General features: G+C 53.1%; 1 protein-coding gene across 1 annotated transcript in view; it reads left to right on the top strand.

Moving 5' to 3' along the window:
- Positions 1-1,385: 1,385 nt before the first annotated feature.
- Positions 1,386-11,758, top strand: part of ADGRD2 (adhesion G protein-coupled receptor D2) — a gene marked incomplete at both ends in the record, with an annotated part of 30,649 nt that continues 20,276 nt past the window's right edge. Inside the window, one exon of the mRNA XM_081269630.1 lies at positions 1,386-1,421. Within this exon, the coding sequence (XP_081125756.1) occupies positions 1,386-1,421 (36 nt within the window). The remainder of the gene's footprint in view (positions 1,422-11,758) is intronic.

Raw genomic sequence — 11,758 nt, 5'->3', positions numbered from 1 at the left:
CACACACATTCTATAGGTTCTGTTTTCCTATTAACCCTGGCTAATTTGTGCAGTGAGGGTACTACTAGACACTCTGCAGATGTAATCAGGTTACTAATCTGCTGACCTTGAAATCAGACCCCTCGGGATGACCCAGGTAGCCCTGATACATCTCACAAGAGCCTGTAAAAGCAGAGAAGGGAGATGGGAGAAGCAGGCAGAGGAAAGTGAGGGGTGGATGGCTTGAGCTGCCTTGCTGTGGGGCAGTCCCTTAGAGGCACGGGGAGGATGGACACTGAGCAGCCCCTGGCCGAGAGCCAGCAAGGGATGGACCCTCGTCCCACAGTCCCAGCGACAGCCTCTGGCCAGTGCCTGAGTGGTTCCCCCAGAGGCATGCACCTGCCCACACCTTGACTCCAGTGAGCAAGTTCCCAAGGTGGGACACAGAGGAGCCATGCCGGGTCCCCTACCCACAGCACCGTGAGGTCACCCATCTGCGTGGTTTCAAGGTGCTGTGGTGACATGCCATGGTGGTTCCAGAAAGCAAATCCACCGCCCCTGGATGGGGTGAGTCGGGCCCTCCCAGCTCCATGGACTAGCCGTGGAAGGGGGTCCCCCGGGAACCCAGCTGCTGCCTCTAGGAGCAGGAAAGGGGTTGGCTGGGTCCCCCCGTGTGAGTCCCCACGGCCAGCACCTGGCACGGCCCGGCTCCCACCCCAAGCACCAGCCCCGTTCCGGTGGGTCTCGCCCTCTGCCTGTGCCCGCGCCGGGCCCATCAGCAAAGTGGCAGGCGCTGTCTCTCGTCCAGTTCCCCCACCTCCTGCCCCCTCTGACCTTCTCACCCTCCTCAGCTACTCCACGTCCAGGAACCCACGCCTGACGGGGAGCTGAACCCCCGCCACAGGAGGAAGAGCAGGTGGCTCAGGCCCACGCCCGGCTGGGTGGGCATTCACCCTCCTCACTGGAGGCAGCAGAATCCCTGTCTCAGAAGAAAGAGTCAAGACGGGAAAGATCCAGGCCCCCTGGAAGGGGGGGGCTGGCTCGGCACCCCAGGGGGTCCTGTCCCTCTGCCAGCTCTGCCTCTGCCCCCCTGTTTCCCCCTGCCTCCGTCTGAACTCACAGACGAGTTCCCTCCTCTCCATTTGGTTTTATTTCCTCCCGCCACGTATGGAAATGACAGGGACATGGATTTGCAGCCTGTGGAGAGGCAGACACCTGGTTTTGTTTGTTGGTTGTTATTTGGTGGGAGGACAGCACAATGCCCAACTAATGCATGACATTTCTCAAACTCCCCTGCCACCAGTCAAATATAAACAGAATGTCCTGTAGTGCCTCTGGGAAGAATGCCTAAAAGGAGCGGACCTGGTCTCTCTTTTCTCTTTCCTGTGGTTCAAAACATGAGTGCAATGGCCAGAGCTGTGGCAGTCATTTTAGGCTACGAGGTGAGGCCAACTGCCTCAGTGGTTCACATGAACCTTGGAGTGGCTGCCACCAGACTTCTTCTACACTAAAGAGAAAAGGTTGTATGTCAATAGAGCCCTCAGCCCACTCCTGGCGAACCGTGCGTTACTTCTGTTCATGAAGAGAAGTAGCTGGAGTGGAATCACACAGACGGTGGGCAAGGAGAGCTTCCCAGAAGAAGCAGGTGGGCTGGACACCCAGGAAGTGAAGCCCTCTGAGGCTGGCACGTGGCCAATCCTGGATGTCCCCCACTCAGGCTGGGTGCTCCCCCTTCCACTTCACAGGGTCTCAGGCGTCAGGGAAGGGCCTTGCAGCCATCCTCGAAGGTGTGGGCACCTGGAGCTCAGTGTGTGGATCAAGAAGACAAAGCTACGGAGGGCTCCAAGGTCACCTCCTGGGAGCATGGCCCAAGTCAGCAGTGCCAGCTACTCACAGGAGATGCCACACATCAGACCTGCGGCCAAAGCCCCCCCCAGCCACTCCAGCTGTGTGGCCTTGGGCGAGTTGCTTTCCCTCTCTGAGCTGCTTTCCTTCTCTGAGCAGACCCAGGCACCTAAAACTCCCTCTTCTCATCCCAACTACTTACTCTCTAAAAGACCCACTTCAACACTCCCACCACAGCCTGCTGGGGAATTAGCCTAGCCATGTATTGACCCCTGGGACACAGAGACACCCTTCCCCAGGGGGCCAGGATGTTCCAACATGGCCTAAGAAACAAACTTTCAGATTTTCCAAATTATCAACCATTCAGAATAGACAATCTCCACCAAGCCCAGAACCCCATCCCTGTGGGGTTCACCTGATGAGATGGAGTGGGGGCCCAACCCTGCTCCTTCCTGGGGGTCCATGTCCCATGATCCTGCTTTTCCCTTGCAGAACAAGCACTCCAGGAACACAGCAGTGTCCTCTGTACCCAGTTCCAGGCTGCCAGGGCCACTTGGCTTTCTCCTAACTGTGCAGCCAGACTAAACAGGTCTCCCAGGGAGAGAGGGCCAACGCCCCCTTAGAGACTAAGCCAAGCAAAGAAAAAAACAAACTCATTTTTGTATTATCTAAATGTTATTTCACATCTATTATTTAAAAGTGCATTGCTATTTGCATCATTAAATTAGAATGCGTGTGTCAGTTAACAAGGAGAACACACGCTGAGAGATGCCTCAGTAGGCCATTTTGTCCCTGTGCCAACAGAGCAGAGGGGTGCAGCCCACACCCAGGGCTCTGTGGCACTCCTGGGCTATAGCCCTGCAAGCACCACACTGTACTGGATGCTGAGAGCGATCGCAACCCAGTGGGAAGTGTTCATGTATTTAAGAGGATGACAGCCATGGCACTGAGCAGTGGAATTTCCCAGGTCCATCATAATCTCATGGGACCTATGTCATGTAAATGTGGTACCTGCTCATAAAATTCAAACAGTACAGAAATGATTAAGCAAACAAACAAAGTAAGGCTGCTATCATTGGGATGTAAGTCAGAAAAACCTCTTGAACCCATTGGATGAAACGCTCGCCTGGCATGCGTGCAGCCCAGGTTCGATCCTCAGCACCACATACAAAGATGTTGTGTCCGCCGAAAACTAAAAAAATAAATATTAAAATTCTCTCTCTCTCTCTCCCTCTCTCTCTCTCTCTCTTTAAAAAAAAAAGAAAAAGAAAAAAAGAAAAAAAAAAAAAAAAACAAACCAGATGCGATCGTCCCTGCCTTTGCTTGGATGCGGCGGCTATTTCTGGCAATTTCCTCTCTGGACTGCCCAGCGGTCCTGGAATGGCTTGGAGTCAGGATGACCCTGTCCACACAGGTGTTGCTTGACGAGGAGGACCAGCTGGAATTGACATCTGTCCTGAGCACCCAGCTCAGGGTCCTGGAAAGTGCGTTCTTTGGAGCAAGAAAAAAAAAAGAGGGGGGGTGAAAAGGGAGGAAGGGAGATGCTCACCTAAAACAGGGGGATGTGCAGGGTCCTCAGGGAGACTGAGTCCCCCCGCCTGGAGGGGATGGGGAGTGGTAGGTGGGACCAGTCAGGTCTTGCAGCAGGACCAGGAGCTCCTGGCCCTCCACCAGGACAGGCAGCGGGCAGAGGCGCCCAGCAGGGATAGACGGGGGGGGGGGGGGGGGGGGGGGCATGCCTGGGTCGCCGAGCCTGGCGCAGCCCAGGGGAAGAAGGACGGGAGAGGAGGCTGAGGATATTGGGAAGGACTTTGCTAGACCTAGAGGAGGGGACCTGACCCTATTTCAGGGGCTACCCAGTAGGGACCTACTAAACCTCCATTAAATGAACGACTTGTTCAATCGCCGAAGCGGATTGGGGGGGGGGCATGCATGGTCCACGGGACCCAGCCGGGCCAGCAGCCGCCCCTCCCCCGCCCCCTCCAGCCCGTGCTTGCTCTGCGCTTGATGAAGTTAAAATAAGCCTCTCGGGTGACTCGCGGGCGTTCAAATTGGATTGGCACGCGGACGTCGAGCAGTTGGTGGCAGGAGCCAGGGGACCCGGAGAGCAGGTTTTCGCTGGAGGGGACGTGAGCTTTATTTCCCTCTTGGTTGCTGACAAGGAAGCAGCTGTCCTTTCCTGATTATTTTTACCGCAAGTCACAGCGGCGGCGGCGGAGCTCCCTCCCCGGCGCCCCGCCGCCTGCCAGGGCCAGGTGAGCTGCCCAGCGCCCGGCCGCCGCGGGCCGCGAGCGCCACCTAGCGCCGCCCCGCGCACCACCCGGCCGCAGCCCGGGCCGCACCTGTCCGCTCCAGGTGGGGCCCTGGAAGGGAGGCTCGGAGCCGCCTTGAAGAAGCTTCGAGACGAAAAGAGCGGGGTGGGAAGACTCATGACCGACCCTCTCCTCAAACACAGTAGCTATTTCTTCTTTCTTTTTTTCTTCAGACTTTTTATTCCATGAGACTAACCTCGTCAACAAAGGACTTCAAATCTGTCGTGTTGTACCCTTAAAAGCCCCAAGAGAAGTGAGGTGCACTGAGGGGAGGTGGTTTACCTAAAACCGCATGGTAATAGAGTAGGGGAAATGAGATTGGAATTGCAGCTTGTCCGACTCCAGGTTTTGGACACAGTCCACTGAGATTTTAAGTCTTTGTCCGTTGTCCAGTTAGGCATGCTCTCGGCTGCAAGTACCAACAGTGCTTTAAATACCTGCAGGCTTATTTTCCTTGAAGACCAAAAAGATCACCGGTAGGTGGTCTCCAGGTTAGGGAAGCAACGTCATAATGTTACGGACCCCACCTCCTACCCCCGTCTGTCACTCTGGGGGCTCTGCCATCCTTGAGTCTGCCTTTTGACCTGCTACTGCTTCCTAGTAACAAGAAGGCTACTGCAACTCCAGGCATCGCGTTTTTATTCAAGGCAGAAAGCAGATAGGAAAAGGGCATGGGCTATACTAATTCCTTGTGTCAGGAAAGCAAAAATGTTCCCCCAAATTCTCCCAGGAAGCTTTCAGTGATGAAATGACTACCCCTTATTGCAAGGGAGGCTAAGAAAAGGAGCATTTCATAGACAAAGGAGAAGGGCATGAGAACAGAAGCTGAGCCAGTCCCCAGCAGTATCTGCTGCCCTCCACATGACGTTGCCTCTAGTTGCAATTATGCCACACAGAATTTCTGCTTCCTACTTTTCTCTTCTACTGCCTTGCAATTTCCTTATCTCTATGTTGTTTTTATAGTTCTATTCTTTAATGGGTTGGTATCTCAGTGTATTCTTCGTGCATTTACATAGCTTCTATTTTTCAGGATTATATTGCAATATGATTAATGTCTTCATGTACAAATCATCTACCACAGGAAGAATCACTTCATTCAAAGATTTTAACCACTGTTATGCTCTTATTATGTTTCCTATTGATTTCCAAGACAGATGTGCTATTTTATACTGTTAACAGTGCCTGAGTATATTGATTTTATCACAACAGTGCCAGCACAGAGTTTTATGATTATAAAAGGTTTTTTTTCCAAGTTAGTATCATAAAAGAATGTCTTTAAATTACCATTGGTTTTAATCCTTTGATTAAAACTTAAGAGGAGGGGCTGGGGATGTGGCTCAAGCGGTAGCATGCTCGTCTGGCATGCCTGCAGCCCGGGTTCGATCCTCAGCACCACATACAAACAAAGATGTTGTGTCTGCCGAAAACTAAAAATAAATAAATAAATATTAAAAAATTTAAAAAAAAACTTAAGAGGACCATCACACACACTTTTTTTTTTTTTTTTTTTTTTTTTTGGTGCTAGAGAAAGAACCCAGGACTTTCCATATGCTAGGCAAAAGCCCTAGCATTGAGCTACACCTTAGCCCCCATATTTTCCACTTTGTTTTTTTTTTTTGTTGTTTTGTTTTTTTTAAAGAGGGGGGGGGAGAGAGAGAGAGAGAGAGAGAGAGAGAGAGATTTTTTAATATTTATTTTTTAGTTTTCGGCGGACACAACATCTTTGTTGGTATGTGGTGCTGAGGATCGAACCCGGGCCGCACGCATGCCAGGGGAGCGCGCTACCGCTTGAGCCACATCCCCAGCCCTTCCACTTTGTATTGATATTTCACTCTGTATTTGCATTAGTAATGAATTTACATGTTCACTTATTTCTTTGGTGAAGTATTTGTTCATCATCCTTTTCCCACTTCCCCATGCTCCCCAAAACATAATCAAACCTAGAGTCACACGAAGAGACTCGTTTTTATAGACATGACTGTGCTGATCCTGGCATCAACTCCAGAAGTATCACACTCCACTGTCATTGGGTTGTACAAGCTCCTGGGTGGGGAATAGGATCCCATGACAGGGTTGAGGGACTGGGCTCAAGAAGTTCACGTGGCTACTAAGAGGCCTATCCTCTGGCTCCAGGGCCATTGCTTTTTCTTCCATAGCTCTGCCTTAAAAAAAGAAAGTAGACCAACCGAGCTATAGTCCACACACCCACCATCCGATTGAAACACACAATTCAACGGTCATGGGTGTATTCACACAGTTGTGCCATCGTCAGTCACCACAGTCACTTTCAGAACATTTTCATCATCCCTTAAATGAAGCCTTTTACCCACGGTACAGGCCCCCAGTCCCCCACGCAGAGGTGAGACACTTTAAGACGAAAAGGGCTGGGTGGGGTGGGCCGGGAGAACGAGGCTCAGAAGGCTCCAGTGGCCTCACTTTCCTGCTCTGGTTCTTGGTTTCCTTCAACCCAAATAGGCATTTTTTTAATATTTATTTTTTAGTTTTAGGTGGACACAATATCTTTATTTTCTTTTATGTGGTGCTGAGGATCGAACTCAGTGCCTCACGCATGCCAGGCAAGCGCGCTACCACTTGAGCCACATCCCGAGCCCAAATAGGTTTTATTGAGCACTTGTTGTGTACCAGCCTCCACGCTGGATCTGTTAAAGATGAACTGAAACCAAGAGCAAAGTCATGTCTTATTTGGGTCCTTGCACCAGTTGGTGGCAGAGAGGGGCCTGGGATGGGAGATGGAGGAGGGATTCTGACCCCCAACTCAAGGCCAGCTTCCAGCTTGGAATGATGTGACAGATGACAGAGAGGGACTTTGCTTCTCACTGACTGAGGTGGTATGGCCCCAGGTGGGCACCAAATAGTTGGCTGGCCTCCTGGTGACCACAGTCATCAGGGCAGTGTCAGATCTTCCAGGCCCATTAGACAGTGTCCTTTTCCCACTTCCCCCATGCTCCCCAAAACATAATCAAACCTAGAGTCACATGGTATCTGTCTGAGTGCACCTAGGTCTTCTGTATCTTCTTCAGTCCCTCAACAAACACAAAGGGCCTCTCAAGATCAGCCTGAGTGCTGCAGGGGGTTACAGGGGCAGGAGGACAACTCTCTGGCATTCCTGAACCAGTTCACTGTAGGGGTTCAGGGAAAGCATCTAAGCTGGGACCTGAAGGAGGAGTAGAAAAGAACTGGGAAAGACTTGGAAGCCCTCAACTTCCTGAGCAGAGGGAGAGCACACGCAACAGCCCAGAGGTGAGGCCAGAGGATCTTCACTCGGGCTAGAGGGGAAGGGGCCCAGTGAAGAAGGGGATGGTGTTAACCATGAGAGCAAGGTGGAACCTCTCCGTGAGGCACCAGGGAGCCATGGAAGGGTTTTGAGCAGGGGAGGAACAGGGTCAAATTTGAGAGCACTTTCTGGGACTGCTGCATGGGAGAGGCATTGCAGCAGGCAAGAGGGAAGGCAGGACTGACTCAGGGTCCATCCTAGGTACTCAGGGCCCAGGGTAGGCATGTGGGGAGGAGGAGGGACTCCACTGTGTCTATAGAGAAAGATGACAGTAACCCCAACACAGGAGTCTCTTCTTCCAGGCACCTTTTTTGCCCCCACCAAAAAAAGAAGTGAAACAGAGTGAGACTGACCCAAGTCACATAAACGTTGGTTGACGGCCAAGTCTCAATTCTATGGCAGTCATGGTGGCCCGCAGGGGGAAATGTCAGAGCTGCCAGCTCCCTCTCCCCAGAGTCCTCTGGACTATGAGAGGTTTGGCTAAGGGACTTAGACAGGGCCAGGGCCTCGGGATAAGGACACAGTGTCCTCAGTTCACCCTCGGGGCTCCCCTGGGGCCTGGCTGTCCTCTCCACTCCCACCCTGTTCCCAGACAAAGACCAGGAGGTGCCCAGTGGCTATCAGTCCCCCACAGCCTCCAGCTCCTGTCTGGGGAGACAAGTGGCCTGTCAGAGCTGCCTGCTATAAAGCCGATGGATGGTCCCCGGCTGGCATCTGGACAGTGCGTGGGCTCTGGGAAGGACTGACCGGGAGGGGCCTCAAATTGAGGTCCTTGTGCATTTGGCCATCTCCAGGAGGAAGGCCTGTGAAATGTGACCCCGTGGAAGGGAAGGAGCTGGGCTGGGGGGCCTGGACAGGCATCCTGCCTGGAATGCCAAGCCTGTTACTTAGGCTCCAGGGAGAGCTTTGGGATGGAGCCAACAGGCACGATCAGAGGGCATCGAAGGAGATCAGCAGACAAGGTCAATTTAAACCCTACCCCAGCCCCAGGGAAAAGAGCAGTGGGTAAAAAAGACCCAGAGTACATCCCATCCTTGCTGTGTGACCTTCACGGATCCCGTTGTCTCTCTGGGCTCAGTTTGCAGATCTGTAAAATGGACTCTCAAGAACCCCTGCCTTGGAGATGGTGCAAGTGTGGTGTATGTTTTGCATCACTGTGATGAAAGACCCAAGGCAATCTACTTTATAAAGGAAAATGGCTTATTTTGGCTCAAGTCCTGGAGGTCCACAGCTAAACAGTCTCACCTGGCAATGGTCTTCTTGCTGGGAGACTCCGAAGGTGGCCTAGGGCATCGCGTGGAGAGAGAGTGGGGCATGAGTGTGCCCATCCACAGCCTCTGGTCTCTCTCTCATAAAGCCGCCAGGATGCAATCGGAGCTCCATCCTGATGACCTTATCTAATCGTAATCCCCTCCCGGTGGCCCCACCATAAACACCTGGTTGGACTGAATGTCCACTCTTAGGACTTCACAATGGATGTTAAACGTCAACACACGAACCTTCAGGGGGCACTCAGACCAAATCTGCCCTTCACACTGGTTCTGGAAACTTGGACTTCGTGTGAAGTGGGCAGGTCACAAACAGGAGAGCCAAGTCCTGCATTCATTCTGCTGGTCCAGAGAGCTGGAAATCTCAGAGCTCTGCCACCAATAGGGGCCCCTCGTCCCCTAATTTTCACTTTGAAAAGTCTCAATCCTGGGCAACAGCTGAGAAACTAGCACACTGAACACCAACACGTAGCTCACTTTGAGTCCCTTCCTTCTTTTAAGAATAAACCATCAGAACATGGCAAATTTAATATCCTCTGTATTTTACCCCCAAAAAGGGGAAAATGACAACTGATGCCAGCAAACTACACTAAAAATATTTGGGGGCCTCCGTTGTGGCTCAGTGGTAGCGCACTTGCCTGCGTGTGAGACACACTGGGTTCAATTCTTAGCACCGCATATAAGTAAACGAATTTAAAACCTGGAGGTCCTTCAATAACACACACACACACACACACACACACACACACACTTTAATGTCAAGTTGATGGAATGCTGAAGGGACTATGTGCCTGGCACCACGTGGTACAAACAATGGGCTTTGGACATGTGAAGTTGATGTCATTTCCATCTCACTGCGAATCCGTGAGCTATGCTCCATTTATCATCCACACGTGACAGGTGAGGAAACTGAGGCTCAGAGAAGTGAGGTGGCAGTGCCTCAAGTCAGAGACAATATGAACCTGGGGCCATGGGACCCCAAAACTTTGATAAGCCCTGGGGTCACCCAACTTGAGTTCCTTCCCAGCTGGGCATCTCTGCTGCTGAGGCCAGCAAGGGTGCCCCAGCATCCCCCCAAGCTCTGGCTTCCCTCTGCCCCCTCGGTCCTGGCTGTGCCCCCTCCGCTGCCCCAAGCCCTCTCTCCTCCCTGCCTTAGGTTTTGAGCCGCCTGATGAAGACCCGGAGACCAGGATTCCAGGCAAGACTCTGCCAATGGCCCCGAGTTTATTTTGGACCCAGGTCTCACAAAGTGGCCCTTACTAATCGGGTGACTTTACTTGAGTGTTGGGGAAGGTACCGATGACAGGCTGTGTCCATCGCTAAGGAGTCTCCCCACCCCCCACCCCCGGAGGGCGGGTCTCGGGCTGGGCCGAGGGGCGGGGTCTCCCAGCCCAGTTGGCTGGGGGACGGGGGGGGGGGGGGGGGCGGGGGACAGGCGGGGCCGAGGCGGGAGCCACACTCGCAGACCAGACCTTGAGGAGCCCTGGCGCCCAGCGAAGCGGGTGAGAAACGGGGCTGGGAACTGGGAGGAATCAGCGGGTGAGGGAGGCTCCTGCCCCAGGCCACCGGCCTAGGAGGGTTCCCCAATGGCCCTTCGCAGAGAGGGGACGCGCAGGGTGGCCAGATTTCGCACCTCTCTCAGGGGTCAGTGTGTGGTGAGCAAGGACAGCGGCGCCGATGGGGCAGGACCCAGGAAGCGTGAAGCGGGGAGTGGGCATCTCCTGAGCCCCTGCGACTGAGCCCCTTACCGTGCCCCAGACCAGATGAGGCACCAACCGGACTCCTGCAATCCCCGCCCTCCTTGCCGCTGTGGCCTGGGACAGGAGGACGCAGATGCAATTTAAAAGCAGGGAAAGTGACAATCAATTGGTGCTTTTCAGAGTCGGAAAAAGGGGGGCCCTCAAGTTCTGCGCTGGGGGCGTTTGATTTCCATGTTACAGACTTTCTCTGGAAGAGAAGAAAGGGTATGAATTGTCCCTGGTAGTGGCTCCAGACTCCCAGAAAGCATGAGGCCAGCTGGCAGGACTGTTTTCTGAGACCCATTTGTGCATGGCCAGGACTGGGGCAGAGACCCTGGAGGCTCTTCTCCCTCTGCAGAGCCCCCAACTTGCCAGGAGTGACTCCCGAATCCCCATGATTAGGGTGTGCACATCTTAGTACACTGCGGGCTGTGGCGGATCTGCCCCCAGTTTTGGTGGCTGAAGTGACTGAACCCTGATCTTGAAGGTGCTGCTGCTGAGATAGAGGGAGGCAAGTCCAGATTCCGGGAAGGGGGTGGGGGATGGACAAAGGTCTGGAGAAAGGATGCACTTTGGGGAGCAAGGTGAAAGGGGGCTGTGAGGGGATGCCTTGAATGTCAAACTGGGAACCCCAGGGAACACAGGTTCTGAGCTCCCTGCGTCCCCCTGCAGGACCCCTGAGCTGATCCTACTCCTTTCTGGCCAGTGGAAGGCTGCTGCCCTCCCCAGCTCACCAGGGCTACTGTTCCCAGCTTCCTTCCTGAGAGGACTCCTGGAGACCATCCCTTTGTGTGCAAGCAAATGTCATCCCTAGTGGATGGGCCACAGGGGTGGGCTCCATTCCCACTGGTTGGCTTCCAGCCCAGTGGGGTCTGGGAACCAAACAAAGGGTACCCTGACCTGCAAGAGCCAGGGAGTGGCAAGGCAGGGTGCAAAGCTAATTTCATCTGTGTGTGTTTTCCTTTCTCAGTCCACATTGGCCAGGTCTGTGATCCCAACTGTCCCTCATCTTTTCCTACTGGAATCAGAATGGCCCTCTGGTGTTACTGCCTCTTCTGTCTTCTGGTATCTGAGCTTCTGTGGGGAGGAGAGTTTGGGGGAGGAGGTCAAAAGGGACCGCAAAGCTGTAGGGTTTCACACCATGAAGTCACTATAAAGGTTACACAGGGGCTGGGGTTGTGGCTCAGCGGTACAGCGCTCACCTAGCATGTGCGAGGCCCTGGGTTCGATCCTCAGCACCACATAAAAATAAATAAATAAAATAAAGGCATTGTGTCCAACTATACCAAACAAATAAATATTTTTTTAAAAAACGTTTCA

This window comes from Spermophilus citellus (genome assembly GCF_964194105.1).
Source record: "Spermophilus citellus genome assembly, chromosome: 2".
NCBI lineage: Eukaryota > Metazoa > Chordata > Mammalia > Rodentia > Sciuridae > Spermophilus > Spermophilus citellus.
Note: the sequence above shows the minus strand (reverse complement) of the source record. Positions and strands in the feature narration are given on the sequence as shown.